The 13013-nt window shown below is 37.0% G+C and overlaps 1 protein-coding gene across 5 annotated transcripts in view; it reads left to right on the plus strand.

Annotated features, from left to right (window-relative positions):
• Positions 1-13013, plus strand: part of LOC135089566 (hypoxia-inducible factor 1-alpha inhibitor-like) — a 35272-nt gene that overhangs the window by 5105 nt on the left and 17154 nt on the right. For 4 of the 5 annotated variants that reach the window (XM_063985284.1, XM_063985281.1, XM_063985283.1 and 1 more), the window contains 4 exons: positions 2882-3129; positions 5049-5197; positions 5751-5896; positions 6677-6847. In XM_063985284.1, coding sequence (XP_063841354.1) covers positions 2882-3129; positions 5049-5197; positions 5751-5896; positions 6677-6847 — 714 coding nt within the window. Of the gene's footprint in view, positions 1-691; positions 838-2881; positions 3130-5048; positions 5198-5750; positions 5897-6676; positions 6848-13013 lie in introns of all 5 variants that reach the window. The other variant, XM_063985286.1, reaches the window with a different exon arrangement.

Raw genomic sequence — 13013 nt, forward strand, 5'->3', positions numbered from 1 at the left:
TAAAGTATTTAGGGTTGAATCTGACCATTGGTCTTTGTGTCATCTTAATTTCAAAAATATTTTTTAAATAAAAAATTGTGTGTGTATATATATATATATATATATATATATATATATATATATATATATATATATATATATATATATATATATATATATATATATATATATATATTTTTTTTTTTTTTTTTTTTTTTTTTTTTTTTTTCTCTGTTGCAGACATCAACTTCACCTCTAGGAAACATAATTCAACAAAAATATTTTCTAAGTGAAATTTTGTGTACACTACAATGTTTTTTTTTTTTTCACTACCTGTCCCCTTAACTAGATTTTTTAAAATTATGGCTTAGTTTTGGGAAATAAGATAACTGGAGGGGTGTTCTCTCCAGACACATTTACCTATTTTTTTTTTTTTTTTTCATGAAACTTCTAGATTATTTAATTTATCTGTGTTGGTACTTTGACAGTGTTTCAGTGAAGGAAAGCCATGGTAATTCAGATGTATTGACCATTCTAGGCTCCATTATATGAGGTGGATGGCAACAAATTATATATCAAAATCATAAAGGATTCGCAACACGGTTTCAGAACCAAATGTTCCTGCTTAACAAACTTATTAGACTTCTTTTATGAAGTATTTAACTCGTATGATGAGACAAAAGCTGTTGATATTATCTACCTTGATTTCCAGAGTTTTCGACACTTCCCCATAAGAGACTCGTCAGTAAAGTAAAAGCTCACGGCATTGCTGGAAACACCCTGAAATGGCTGGGAGACTGGCTCTCTGACAGAAAACAGCATGTTGTGGTAAATGGAAAAGAGTCAGAGTGGCAAAAGGTAAATAGCGGCATTCCTCAAGGCTCTGTTTTAGGACCAGTACTCTTCATAATGTACATTAATGATAGTGATGAAGGGATAAATTGCAAAATAAGTAAATTTGCAGAAGACACCAAAATAGCAAGTAGAGTAACGTCTGTGTCACAATGGCAGGAACTGCAGTGTGACCTCAATAAACTAACAGGCTGGGCAGAAAAATGGCAGATGAGATTCAATACAGAAAAGTGTAAAATTCTACATATCGGAAGCAACAATGTTCAGGCGAGATATGTAATGAATAACATGCCACTGTCAAACACAGATAAAGAAAAGATCTTGGTGTCGTTGTGTCAAACGACCTAAAGCTGAGTCAACACTGCACAGAAAGAGTAAAGACGGCAAATAAATTAGTAAGGTTCATTGGAAGAACCTTTGAATTTAAAATCAGAAAAGGTAATACTTGCCTTATATAACTCACTGGTGTGCCCTCATCTAGAATACTGTTTACAGTTCTGGTCACCATACTACAAAAAAGACATTGAAAAACTAGAAAAGATACAGCGCAGAGTCACAAAGATGATTCCAAGATTGCGCAATAAGCTGTATGAGGAACGACTGGAAGAACTAAACCTATTTAGTTTAACAAAGCGCAGGATAAGAGGAGACCTAATTGAAGTGTTCAAAATTTTCAAAGGATATTGTAACATTGATGCACATAAATATTTTACCATTGATCATTCTAACCTAACAAGAAATAATGGATTCAAGATTATACCCAAACATTTTAAATCCCACAAGGCCAAACATTTTTTCTTTAATCGTATAGTAAATATATGGAATAAACTTCCAGCAGAAATTGTGAACAGCAATACTATTGAATCATTCAAAAATAAAATAGACAAATATTTAAAAGCAAATCCCCAACAAGCTCTCTTCTTGTCCGAATAAGTACTAAATTCACTAATACTCTTATTTTACAGACACCAGTTTTAATATAAATTGTATTAACTTTCAGATAGGCGTATAGAGTTTACCGTAAGGTGAATAGTAGAACTTCCTTTCATCCTTTCCTATGAAAATTCCATGTCAGTTTTTCCATACTGCATGGTACTTTTCCCAAATATTTCCATGCCAGCGCAAGCTGGAGGGAGTGGTGGGGGGGGAGGAGCTTTCTGGTATGCTGTCCTGTCTCTCTTCCCTGTAGCTAGTTAGAAGTAGTTACCAAACAGCCTTGCAAGGACCAAAAGGTCTGTTGCTGTTTGGCTTTCCTTTGTATTCCTTTGTATTCCTTTGTACCAAGTCTCAGTATCACTGATTTAAATCTTATTGTTTCATTATTGATTTAATTTTCTGTCTTTCTAAAAGTATGGAGTATCTTCAGTAGGGAGATTCTAATGCAAATTGTGATAATCATATGTTTTAAGGTGTTTGCGAAAGTTGCCTTATGTAGATCAAAAAACATTTTGAAGAGTATAGCACATTTCATACAGATTTTTTTTTTCTCATGTTTTTCTCCTCTCCTTATCTTTTGTGGCAGATTTATTGCTTTTTTAGTAAATTTCATTTTCTATTAACTTGTCAATTGTGGAGTTAAGTTTCTTTTATCACTTCAGTATTAAGACTCCACTGCTCATCACTTGGCTTCATACTGCTATCTTCTTTTATACTGATGATGAAATTGCATTTACCTTCATTTGACCCAACACAATCCTCTCACTTGGAATCATGGAACTTCTATGCCTCTTGAAGACAAGCTGTATGAATAACTTGTGATCTTTGTTATTTTTTAATAAGGAAGAAAAAAGAAATTAATTTCCCCATCAATTTTCCCCATCTACTAGCTGGCGTTTGTTCAGACAGGTATTTTGTTTTTTCCCAAATAACAACCAACTAACCACTCTTATACTATGAGTTGTCTTGCTATGGATTCCCTCCCAACTTCATCCTAAGGTAGAAATGTTTCCTTGTTCCTACATCATCACATCTCTCTTCTCTCCCTACAGAAATCATGCACATTTTTTCATATTTTTTACCTCACCACAGTTCCTTTCTCCTCTTCTCACAGAAACCAGTGGTGTTGACAGACACAAATTTATGTGATACTGCACTGAAATGGGACTTGGACTACTTGGCACAGCACATGGGCTCGGAGCGCTACATGGTGTTCCTCTCCAACAACCACAAGTTCAAGTATTATGATGAAGCCAAGATCAAGCAATACAAGACTAATTTTGTGCCCCCCACCAGGAGGGTTGATTTAACCTTTCCAGAGTTTGTCAAGAAACTAAGGGAATGGAAGCCTGGGGATGAGAGGTACGCTGTTCTTCATATTGCTTCTTCATTCATTTTTGTTTATTTATTCTTTATTGATATATTCATATTTTTCAAACTGATAATTTACCATCTACTTAAGTGAGATTTGGGTCCTGCTGTTCAGTCACATATTGGGTTTTCCATCAGGTAACACTTCCATGAGTGACAACCTGAAACAACTTGAATGGTACTATACTAGAGTGCCAGATCTGGCAGTGTGGCTTGTGGGACACTTCCCATGCACAGTAGATAGTATTTGTGATGAGTGTTGTTATGTTCTGTTCCCTTTGTATTACAAGTGTTATGGTGTCTAGTAGGTTACAGTGAATTTATAGTCCTTGTAAACAGTGTGTCAAATAGTATAAAGAGTGATTCATCCAATCATGTTAATAACTGTTAGAGGTTCTATAGCTCGTATAACTTGTCAAGAGTGCTCTTGACAGCACTGAAAGTATCAGAGTGAGACATTATGAACTATAATTTTTAAGGAAGTAGAACATTTGTATCAGATGATTACAGAACTGCAGTAGTGAAGACTGACTATTACCACAAAAAATATTCATAATGGTAATGATTTATATGAAAAAAGTAATGCTACTTAAAGTTGTATTATGTCACCCACCTGACTGCTTTGAGCTTGTAAGTTTACCGAACCAAAGTGACAGGATTCAGAACCTAAATCTGTGATCATACCTTCAAGCAGTGAATTATACTTTTTAATAGGTTAGATAATAAAATTTACCAGTATTTCTTACTACATGATCACATCATTAAAAAGATGGGGAAAATGATAACTGTGCTAAACATTTGACTGTGCCTGACTTGTGCATGGATAATTAGAAAAATTTATTTCATAAGGTTTTATAATTTTAACTAAAAAATTAGATCCAAATCATCATCATTGGTGTACGGACATTTTTACTCTCCCAAATGTGAGAATAGGCTCCTTCAAGGCAGCTTGTAATTATGGAAAATGCATTACCATATCAGGAACAACCTCAGACTTGCTACAGCATCTGAAGGGGTGTCTGCTCACTGTCACCTCTACATTGTCCTGAAAAGTCCAAAATATTTTCCATTACCTTTAAATAATTAGTATATGGTAGGAACCCTGAAACATTTTGACATGGCAATGTATGTATGCTTTGACCTTTTTTATCTTGCTATATAACAGTTATAATAGACTCAAATACTCAACTAATACTCAGCAAGATTCTGTTCACATTACCTTTTGAGAACCTGAATATTCAGATTTTAAAGGTTTTAGGAACAAATGTATGGGAGCTGATAGTAGTAATGGAATATAGCAGATAGCTAGGCAACTGGTTGAGATAAAAAGAGCAATACAGAATATAACAGATTGGTAGGAAACTGGTTAAGAATAAAAGGAGAGATGGTAAATGTGAGGTAAGCTGTGGTACATCACAGACATGGAGTGGATGGCAAAGCTGCATATTGTTTAAGTAATCCAAAGAAATCAGAGGGCTGAAGATGAAAAATGGGTTCTACATAAAGACACTAGGACAGAGAAAGTAAATGTACCCTTGTTCTTGTTGATAGTATTTTAGCAGGACACCCTATATCATACAGTGAGTGAGGTGCATAGAATTCTATCCTGAGGGAAATTAAGGAATGTTGCTAGAAGGAAGTGGTTTGGGTACTTATTAAATGCTAATGTTTTATAATTCTTAATATTGTCTGATTTGAGTAATATCAAAAGAAAAAAATTATTTGAGCAAATTATTGATTTACAAAACAGTTTCAGGACTGATTAGATGATAAGTTATCAGATCATATTATAGATTGACAATTTGAGTAACAGAATAGCCACCTAGGAATGATTGAAAAAGCAACAGTGCAAAGAACTAGATGGAGAGATGAGGTCAGGATACCTAAGCAGAATATCTCCATATCCCCAGAGTGTACTTGCAGCAGGGACTCAACAACACTGTGGGACAAGCTATTGTGATGGACTTCCTCCAGTTCAATTGGCAGTGGCTCAACATGCAGCAGAAGAACAACAACTGGGGGCCACTTACCTCCAACCTGCTGCTGGTGGGCATGGAAGGTGAGGTGGTGGAGGGTTTTGTTTACCTTCCACTAAACCATTCATTTGCACACTGCTTTCTTTCAGTTTTCTTTCTATGGCTGTTCTAGGGGTTCCATTCCCTTTCATCATCCCATTCACAACCTCCCCCCCCCTCTCTCTCTCTCTCTCTCTCTCTCTCTCTCTCTCTCTCTCTCTCTCTCTCTCTCTCTCTCTCTCTCTCTCTCTCTCTCTCTCTCTCTCTCTCTCTCTCTCTCTCTCTCTCTCTCTTTTTCAGACTCACTCTTTCAGACTGAAAAGTAATGTTGTAGATTAGTAGATGCAATTTTTCCAGTGAATGATGCTGTTTAAGTTATAAGACATGAATGCAGGAAATGCAGAAGCTTTGGTAATTTAATATGTGCACTCAGTTTTCATATGCCAGCTTTATATGACAATAGTCATAGTGTAGGAATAATCACCCATTCTATTACTGTACAATGAGACAACACTTGTCTGTGCATGTGTGCCATTATAGGCCACACACCATTTCCTCAGTGGTGGTGGTGCAGATGACATGTATCCATCTTTGCAGGAAATGTGACTCCAGTCCACTATGATGAACAACAGAATTTCTTCAGTCAGTTGGTGGGCTACAAGCGATGCATCCTGTTTGCCCCTGAGCACTATGAGAGGCTGTACCCCTACCCAGTGTACCACCCACACGACCGGCAGTCACAGGTGCCATGTGTGTTTTGATAGCAAACACTTCTGCATAACTATCAGTCTGCTTCTTGATGCTCTTCATTTTAGTGGAGTGTGAAGGAGGCCAGCCAGTGTGAGGTAGGCAGGGAAAGGAAAGGAACTTTACTTTGAGCAGCTGCCATTGTATTCAAAATTTTATGTTCAGGGTGAGTATTAAATGCTGATGATGAATCAGTCAACTAGACACACTAATCCAGCTGTGCTGTATAGAAAGTGGTAGAGGTAAATGGCAGTGATGGCAGTAGTAACAACAGTGGTGGTTGTGCTGGTAGAAGTATGTAGTAATTAAGATGATAGTGGTAATAGTAGTAATAATATTGGTAGTGGCAGTAGTGATGGTGGTGAGGGATGGGGTGGCAGTGGTGGTGGTGATGAAGTGGTCAGTAGTGGCAACATACCTCTCACTGAATTTCTCTATTAAGCAGAGTATGAGCTGTTTGCTATACATAGCATTCACACTGGCTCATATTTAAGTGACTAATCATTAGTTTTTGTCTTTAGGTTTTGATAGCCAGTATTTTAAAAGTTTTGTCATTTTCAGTGTAGGTTTATAACTGCTGTATTGAGTAGTGTTGAATTTATGTATAGATTAACTTTCGCTGCTGGTAATATGCAAGACAATCAGTTTTCTTATCATACATTGTAGATAAAGATAATTATAGTTATTGATGAAGATAATTATTGTATAGTTTTATTTTCATTGCACCAAATAATGTTTTATAATCATTTAAGAGAACAATATCTTTTTGTCCCTAGGTTGACTTTGATGATCCTGACATGGAGAAGTTCCCAGGCTTGAAGCACCTACAAGGAATGGAGGCAGTGGTGGGTCCTGGTGATGTGCTCTACATCCCTATGTACTGGTGGCATCAGATAGAGAGCCTCCCACACTTAGGAAACACTGTATCTGTGAACTTCTGGTACAAGGTGAGGAACTCCAACAATAATTTACCATAATATAGCATACTATTCAATTTTAGTTAGATAGTTCTCTTTCATATGCTGATTCTTCCCTTGTGTGGATTTAGTCACTCATGGCCTCATGGAAAGAATTGCTGAAAGTAAGATGACATAAGTGTACCCTTTTTGTGTATCAGGGAAATCATTAAAAAACAAAAACCCTGCTCAAATGCTATTTTTTCTGAGATGTCATGATATTCTTGAAACAGTTCAAGTTGTAGGCTGGAGAAAATACAGAAACAAGAAGAAAGTTTTAGTAAGGGAAATGAGTGATGATACTAAATAATTTGCATCAGCAAGGTGAATGGAATAGGGAAGAAAATAGGAAGTCTTGTGTAGCAAGGCCATAGGAGTGGGGAGGCATGCAGTTAGCAAGTCTAGAAGAGCAGTTACCATGTTAGAAGATAGTAAGAGTTGCAACATAACTGGTGAGTGAGAGAACTGAGACAGTCTTACTGAAGAGAAATCGATGTAACTAGAAGATTTTAGCTTCACCTTGTTTGGGAGGGGTGAGTGAGTTGAACCTCCCATATGTGGGAGCAGTACTCCATACATGGACTGTATGGAGTACATACCTAAAAAGGGTGACCATTCTAATCCCTCAAACTACTGTCCTATTGCTTTAATTTCCAGCCTATCTAAAGTTTTTTAATCTATCCTCAATAGAAAGATTCATAAACATCTATCACTTCACAACCTTCTATCTGATTGCCAGTATAGGTTCCGTCAAGGCCACTCTACTGGTGATCTTCTGGCTTCCCTGAGTGAGTCTTGGTCATCCTCTTTTAGAGATTTTGGTGAAACTTTTGCTATTACCTTGGACATATCAAAAGCTTTTGATAGAGTCTGGCACAAAGCTTTGATTTCCAAACTACCCTCCTACGGCTGCTATCCTTCTCTCTGTAACTTCATCTCAAGTTTCCATTCTGACCGTTCTATTGCTGCTGTGGTAGACGGTCACTGTTCTTCTCCTAAATCTATTAACAGTGGTGTTCCTCAGGGTTCTGTCCTGTCACCCACTCTCTTCTTATTATTTATTAATGATCTTCTAAACCAAACTTCTTGTCCTATCCACTCCTACGCTGATGATACCACCCTACACTTTTCCACATCTTTTCATAGACGTCCAACCCTTCAGGAGGTAAACATTTCACTCAGGGAAGCCACAGAATGCTTGACTTCTGATCTTTCTAAAATTTCTGATTGGGGCAGAGAAAACTTGGTATTGTTCAATGCCTCAAAACTCAATTCCTCCATCTATCAACTCAACACAGCCTTCCAGACAACTATCCCCTCTTCTTCAATGAAACTCAACTGTTCCCCTCTTCTACACTGAACATCCTCAGTCTGTCCTTTACTTATAATCTGAACTGGAAACTTCACATCTCATCTCTAGCTAAAACAGCTTATCCGTCCATGTATGGAGTATGCTTCACATGTCTGGGGGGATTCCACTCATACTGCCCTTCTAGACAGGGTGGAATCAAAAGCTTTTCGTCTCGTCAACTCCTCTCCTCTAACTGACTGTCTTCAGCCTCTCTCTCTCACTGCTGCAATGTTGCATCTCTAGCTGTCTTTTACTGCTATTTTCATGCTAACTGCTCTTCTGATCTTGCTAACTGCATGCCTCCCCTCCTCCTGCAGCCTCGCTGCACAAGACTTTCTTCTTTCTCTCACCCCTATTCTGTCCACCTCTCTAACGCAAGAGTTAACTAGTATTCTCAGTCATTCATCCCTTTCTTGGGTAAACTCTGGAACTCCCTTCCTGCTTCTGTATTTCCACTTTCCTATGACTTGAATTCCTTCAAGAGGGAGGTTTGAAGACACTTATCCATCAATTTTTGACTACTGCTTTGATCCTTTTATGGGACTGACATTTCAGTGGGCTTTTTTTTTTTATTGGATTTTTGTTGCCCTTGGCCAGTGTCCCTCCTATATATAAAAAAAGAAAAAAAAGTTCTTGTTTAGAGTAAATAACTGGAAGGAGGAAAAAGTATTGGTGGAGGCAGCACAGAACATGTAACTTCATGGAAGCTGTTTTAGCAAGAGGAGAGATGTGACATTTCCAGTTTATTTTAAGTGAAGGACAGTCCATTTGTGTTCAGAGTAGAGGAGAGAGATTTTTGAGTCATTGAAGAAGAGGGGATAGTTGTCAGGAAGGTTATGTCAAGTGAATTGGTAAAGGAATTTAATTTTTAGGGCATTTAACAATACAACATTTGTGTTGTATTTTAGCAGCTGTTACAAGGGGTTGTAACATCTGCAGCTACAGTAGAGCAATGTTTAAGAAACAAGAGTTCCTCACAAGAAATACCCATACATAAATATATGCAGGTTCTGAGCAGAAGCTTTGCTCATGAGCATACAGCCAACCAACTTGCCCAAGCCATGGTAGTCCATTTATACCTTACAGAGATCCAAATAAAACACACCCAAAGTCCCAAATTAATTTCTTTGTAATCTAGTGAATCATATATTGTATTGAAAATATATGAAACCTGCTATTACAGAATGAAATGTTGCACTTTCCAGCATATAAACCACACCCCAGTTGTGGCAGGCCTAATCTTGCCAAAAAAGAAAAATGCATTTAACCTCAGCCTCGCTAGCTGAATGTCTCAAACTAGTACAGATCATTGCATAATTATTCATATGCTGGTTATAAAATTTTCATGCATGGGAATTATGAAAATTTAGACTTACACCTTTTAATAAGTTATAATGGTAGTCTTAATTACAGCACTTACCTCAACATTTCCAAGTATCACCCCTGACCTTCACTATCACCAGTATTGGCCTTAGTTAATTACACTGACAACCATCTGCCAACAACACCAAAATTGTCAGTCATCATCAAAATTATCAATCTCCACTGCTGACACAACAAACAGCAACCCCTCCCACTTTAATACAAAGCCATCTCATTGGTTGAGCAATATGTGTCATCTCCATCACTTGTAAAAAAAAAAATGGCAGGGCAAGTTGTGGTGTCATCTGAAGTTAAAACAGCACACAGTTGCTGCAGACAAAGGCTTGCTTACTATTTACCCAATAAGTATATTTGTAATTACACATGTATCCATATTTGTAGTTTATAATATTTAATTGATAATCATTCTAAAGAAATTTGGGAAACACTTTTGTAAGGTGCTTTGAGTTCATTTACAGTGCCAGTAGACTTACTGTAGCACTGAAACTATCACTTATTAGTATTCCAAGTCCACACAAACCCTGACCTTCAGCATCAAAGGCACAAAAGATAATTTTCTGAAAATTTCTTAAAAAAAAAAAAATCATGCCTTATTTGCCAGAAAATATAGTTATCAACTTGAATCATTCTGAATTGTAATCATGAAGGTGCTACAGTATGAAAATTATTACAAAATCTCATAAGAGCATATTTTGCCCTATTCTGAAATAATAGATCACAAGTTTTACATTCTGTAGCTTTTCATGAACTGTTTAATTCCTGCAAAGTTAGGCATCTAGTAAGTGATGTTGAGGCATGAAGGACATAGTAATCAATGTAAAAATGGGTTGAACCAGAAGCTAGACTGAGAAGATAATTTGTGAATGATATAAATGGATGATAGCACAGAGCCTTGTGAAACACTTGTCAGTAGGTTTAGAATATAGTAGCTGTCTACCACTGCATTAGAATAGCCAGAAAGAAAACTTCATACAGTATCAATGTGCAGAGAGAAGGATAGAAATTATATGAAGGAAGCCTAGAAATCAACCTCTTCCCAGTAAAGGATCTTTACATATACAAAAATTTTGAAGTGGTATCATTTGTCTGGATCTCTATATAGGTGTTTGCTTTCATGTGACCATACCAAATTGTAAAAGATCCTTCCATTTTACTAATAAAATCATACTGATATTTTGTTAGTTATATCTAGCTTGCTCAAATAAATACTAAGTGGGATTTTAGCAAGTCTGGACATTTATAGAAGTCACGTTTCTTCAAATTTGTGAGAGTCTGTATGTAGACAGATCTTTAAATTTGAGACAGAGTTTATATAGATGTCAGTCTAGAATGCTTGTGTGCAAGAAAACTTTATGTAGATGTATGGGTGATAGACAGGAAATCAAAGCCCTAGGTCAATAACTTGAAGGATTGGAGTAGTCATCCTTCTTAGGAACAGGTTGAATGTCAGCAAACTTCCAAGAAGGAAATGTGGATGTTGGTAGACATAGATGAAGAGCTTAATTGGGCAGGGAGTGAGCATGGAAGCACAGTTATAGAGAATAATGATAGGAACTCTGTCAGAACCATAAGCATTTCATAGATCAAGGGCAGAGAGGGCATAGAAAACATCATTGCAAAGAATTTTTATAACGGATATGATTTAGATAGAGGAGGAGTTGAAGGAGGAACAAACCCTGAATCATCCAATGTGGATTTGCCAGCAAAGATTTGACAGAAGAGTTCAGTTGTAAAGATAGAGATGGTAATGGGACCATCCAAATGAAATAATGGGGAAAGATGAAGAGGGAAAATTGTTGATGATTTTGGCTGGATGACAAGTCGCAAGGAAATGAGCTGGCAAGACTTTGACACAAAATATAAAGAGCATGAGTTTCAGGAGACAGAAGGCTTGTGTGCATTTTGTGCATCGCTTCTCTTCCATAGACAGCATGTGAATAAGCTGAGTTGATTATGAGGTCTGGGGTTAGAGAAAATCTGTGGAATGTATGCTTCTATGCCATATCCTCATACTTCTGTTATGTGCTCTGCACAGAGATGGGTCTCTAACACAGAAGCAAGTCATTTTAAGGAAAACCAGAATAGTACTGTCTCACATCTTCCATTTAGCAGAATTGTACTGTTGGAACCAACTCTGCTTTGGTGAGTCCAGAGGCAGCATTGGAGTAATGTAGGACAAGGTACATAAACAAGATTAGAGGAGCCAATGGAGAAACAGTTTGACAATATGGTGAAGTGCTATAGGTCAAGAGTGTTGGGTGCATATCTAAGGCAGCCAGGAATGGAGATATGATGATGCATTAATTGCTGTAGGTCTAGGTCATGTAGAAGAGCAAAATGGAACATTTGTTCATCGGATAGGCTAATGAAGAAAGGTAATAGCCAATGCTGATGGTGAACGTTGAAATATCCAAGTATGGAGATTTCAGTAAGGGGAAATGGATGAAAATATGCTCCATTTTGGAAGCTGAGTAGTCAAAGAATTTTGTACTGTTGGAGGAGTCAGCTGAGAGGTGTGCAGTACAGATAAATTTAGTGAAAGTGGCAATATAGTTCAAACCATGGTGGTAGTGAAATATTCTGAAGAGAGCTAGTTATATTGTTGTATGCTTAAATGCAACATTCAGCTGTGGATTGAAATTGAGGATAGAGAAAGTAAGAGGAAACAGAATAAGGGTCTGGTGCCATTGGCATCAGACACCTGGGCCCCTATACATAAACTTGTTAATCCTAGCAAACAGTAGTTTAGGGCTGTTAAGTTTAATATTCTCTTGTTAAGCACTAACAGTGATTGCTCAGAACTTGTTAATGCCTTAAAATTCTGTTAAGAGGACTTATCTCTTAATCCTATTGTCTGTGGCTTTCCTGGATCTTTGTTCTTCCCAATCAGGGGGTCGTGTATTAAGTACGAATAAACATCACTGGACGAATAATATTCTGTGGATCGCCTTATAGTGAAAGGCCTCAACATATTGTATGGTGCCATTCTGTCTGATTACCTATAGTGTATTACATATTATTATATGCAATGTTGGCCATGGTTTTTTCCTAATGCATATCTGCTTGCTCCACATCACTATTGGTGTTTCACATCATATGGATATATTCTGCACATAAGCATGCACATGCACACATATGCACGACAGCCACGGCAGCCACCCTTGAATGATATGCAGAGGAAGAGAGGAAGCTGGACATCACGCAGTTATGCCTGGTTTCATCAAGCTACCAGATGATGATTAGGAAAAATGAACCTACCATCAAGTTAAAAAAAAAACATTGCTGCATCTCTAGAGTATAAATTAGTTACAGTAGACCATGCATAAAATATGAAAATAAATAAATAAAAGTAAACATTTTCTTTCCATTTCTTCAACTCTGTATTGTTTCTGTAATGCTGTTGGCATTGAATTATTAGTCACT

The sequence above is a fragment of the Scylla paramamosain genome, chromosome 33 (assembly GCF_035594125.1).
Source record: "Scylla paramamosain isolate STU-SP2022 chromosome 33, ASM3559412v1, whole genome shotgun sequence".
Classification (NCBI taxonomy): Eukaryota; Metazoa; Arthropoda; class Malacostraca; order Decapoda; family Portunidae; genus Scylla; species Scylla paramamosain.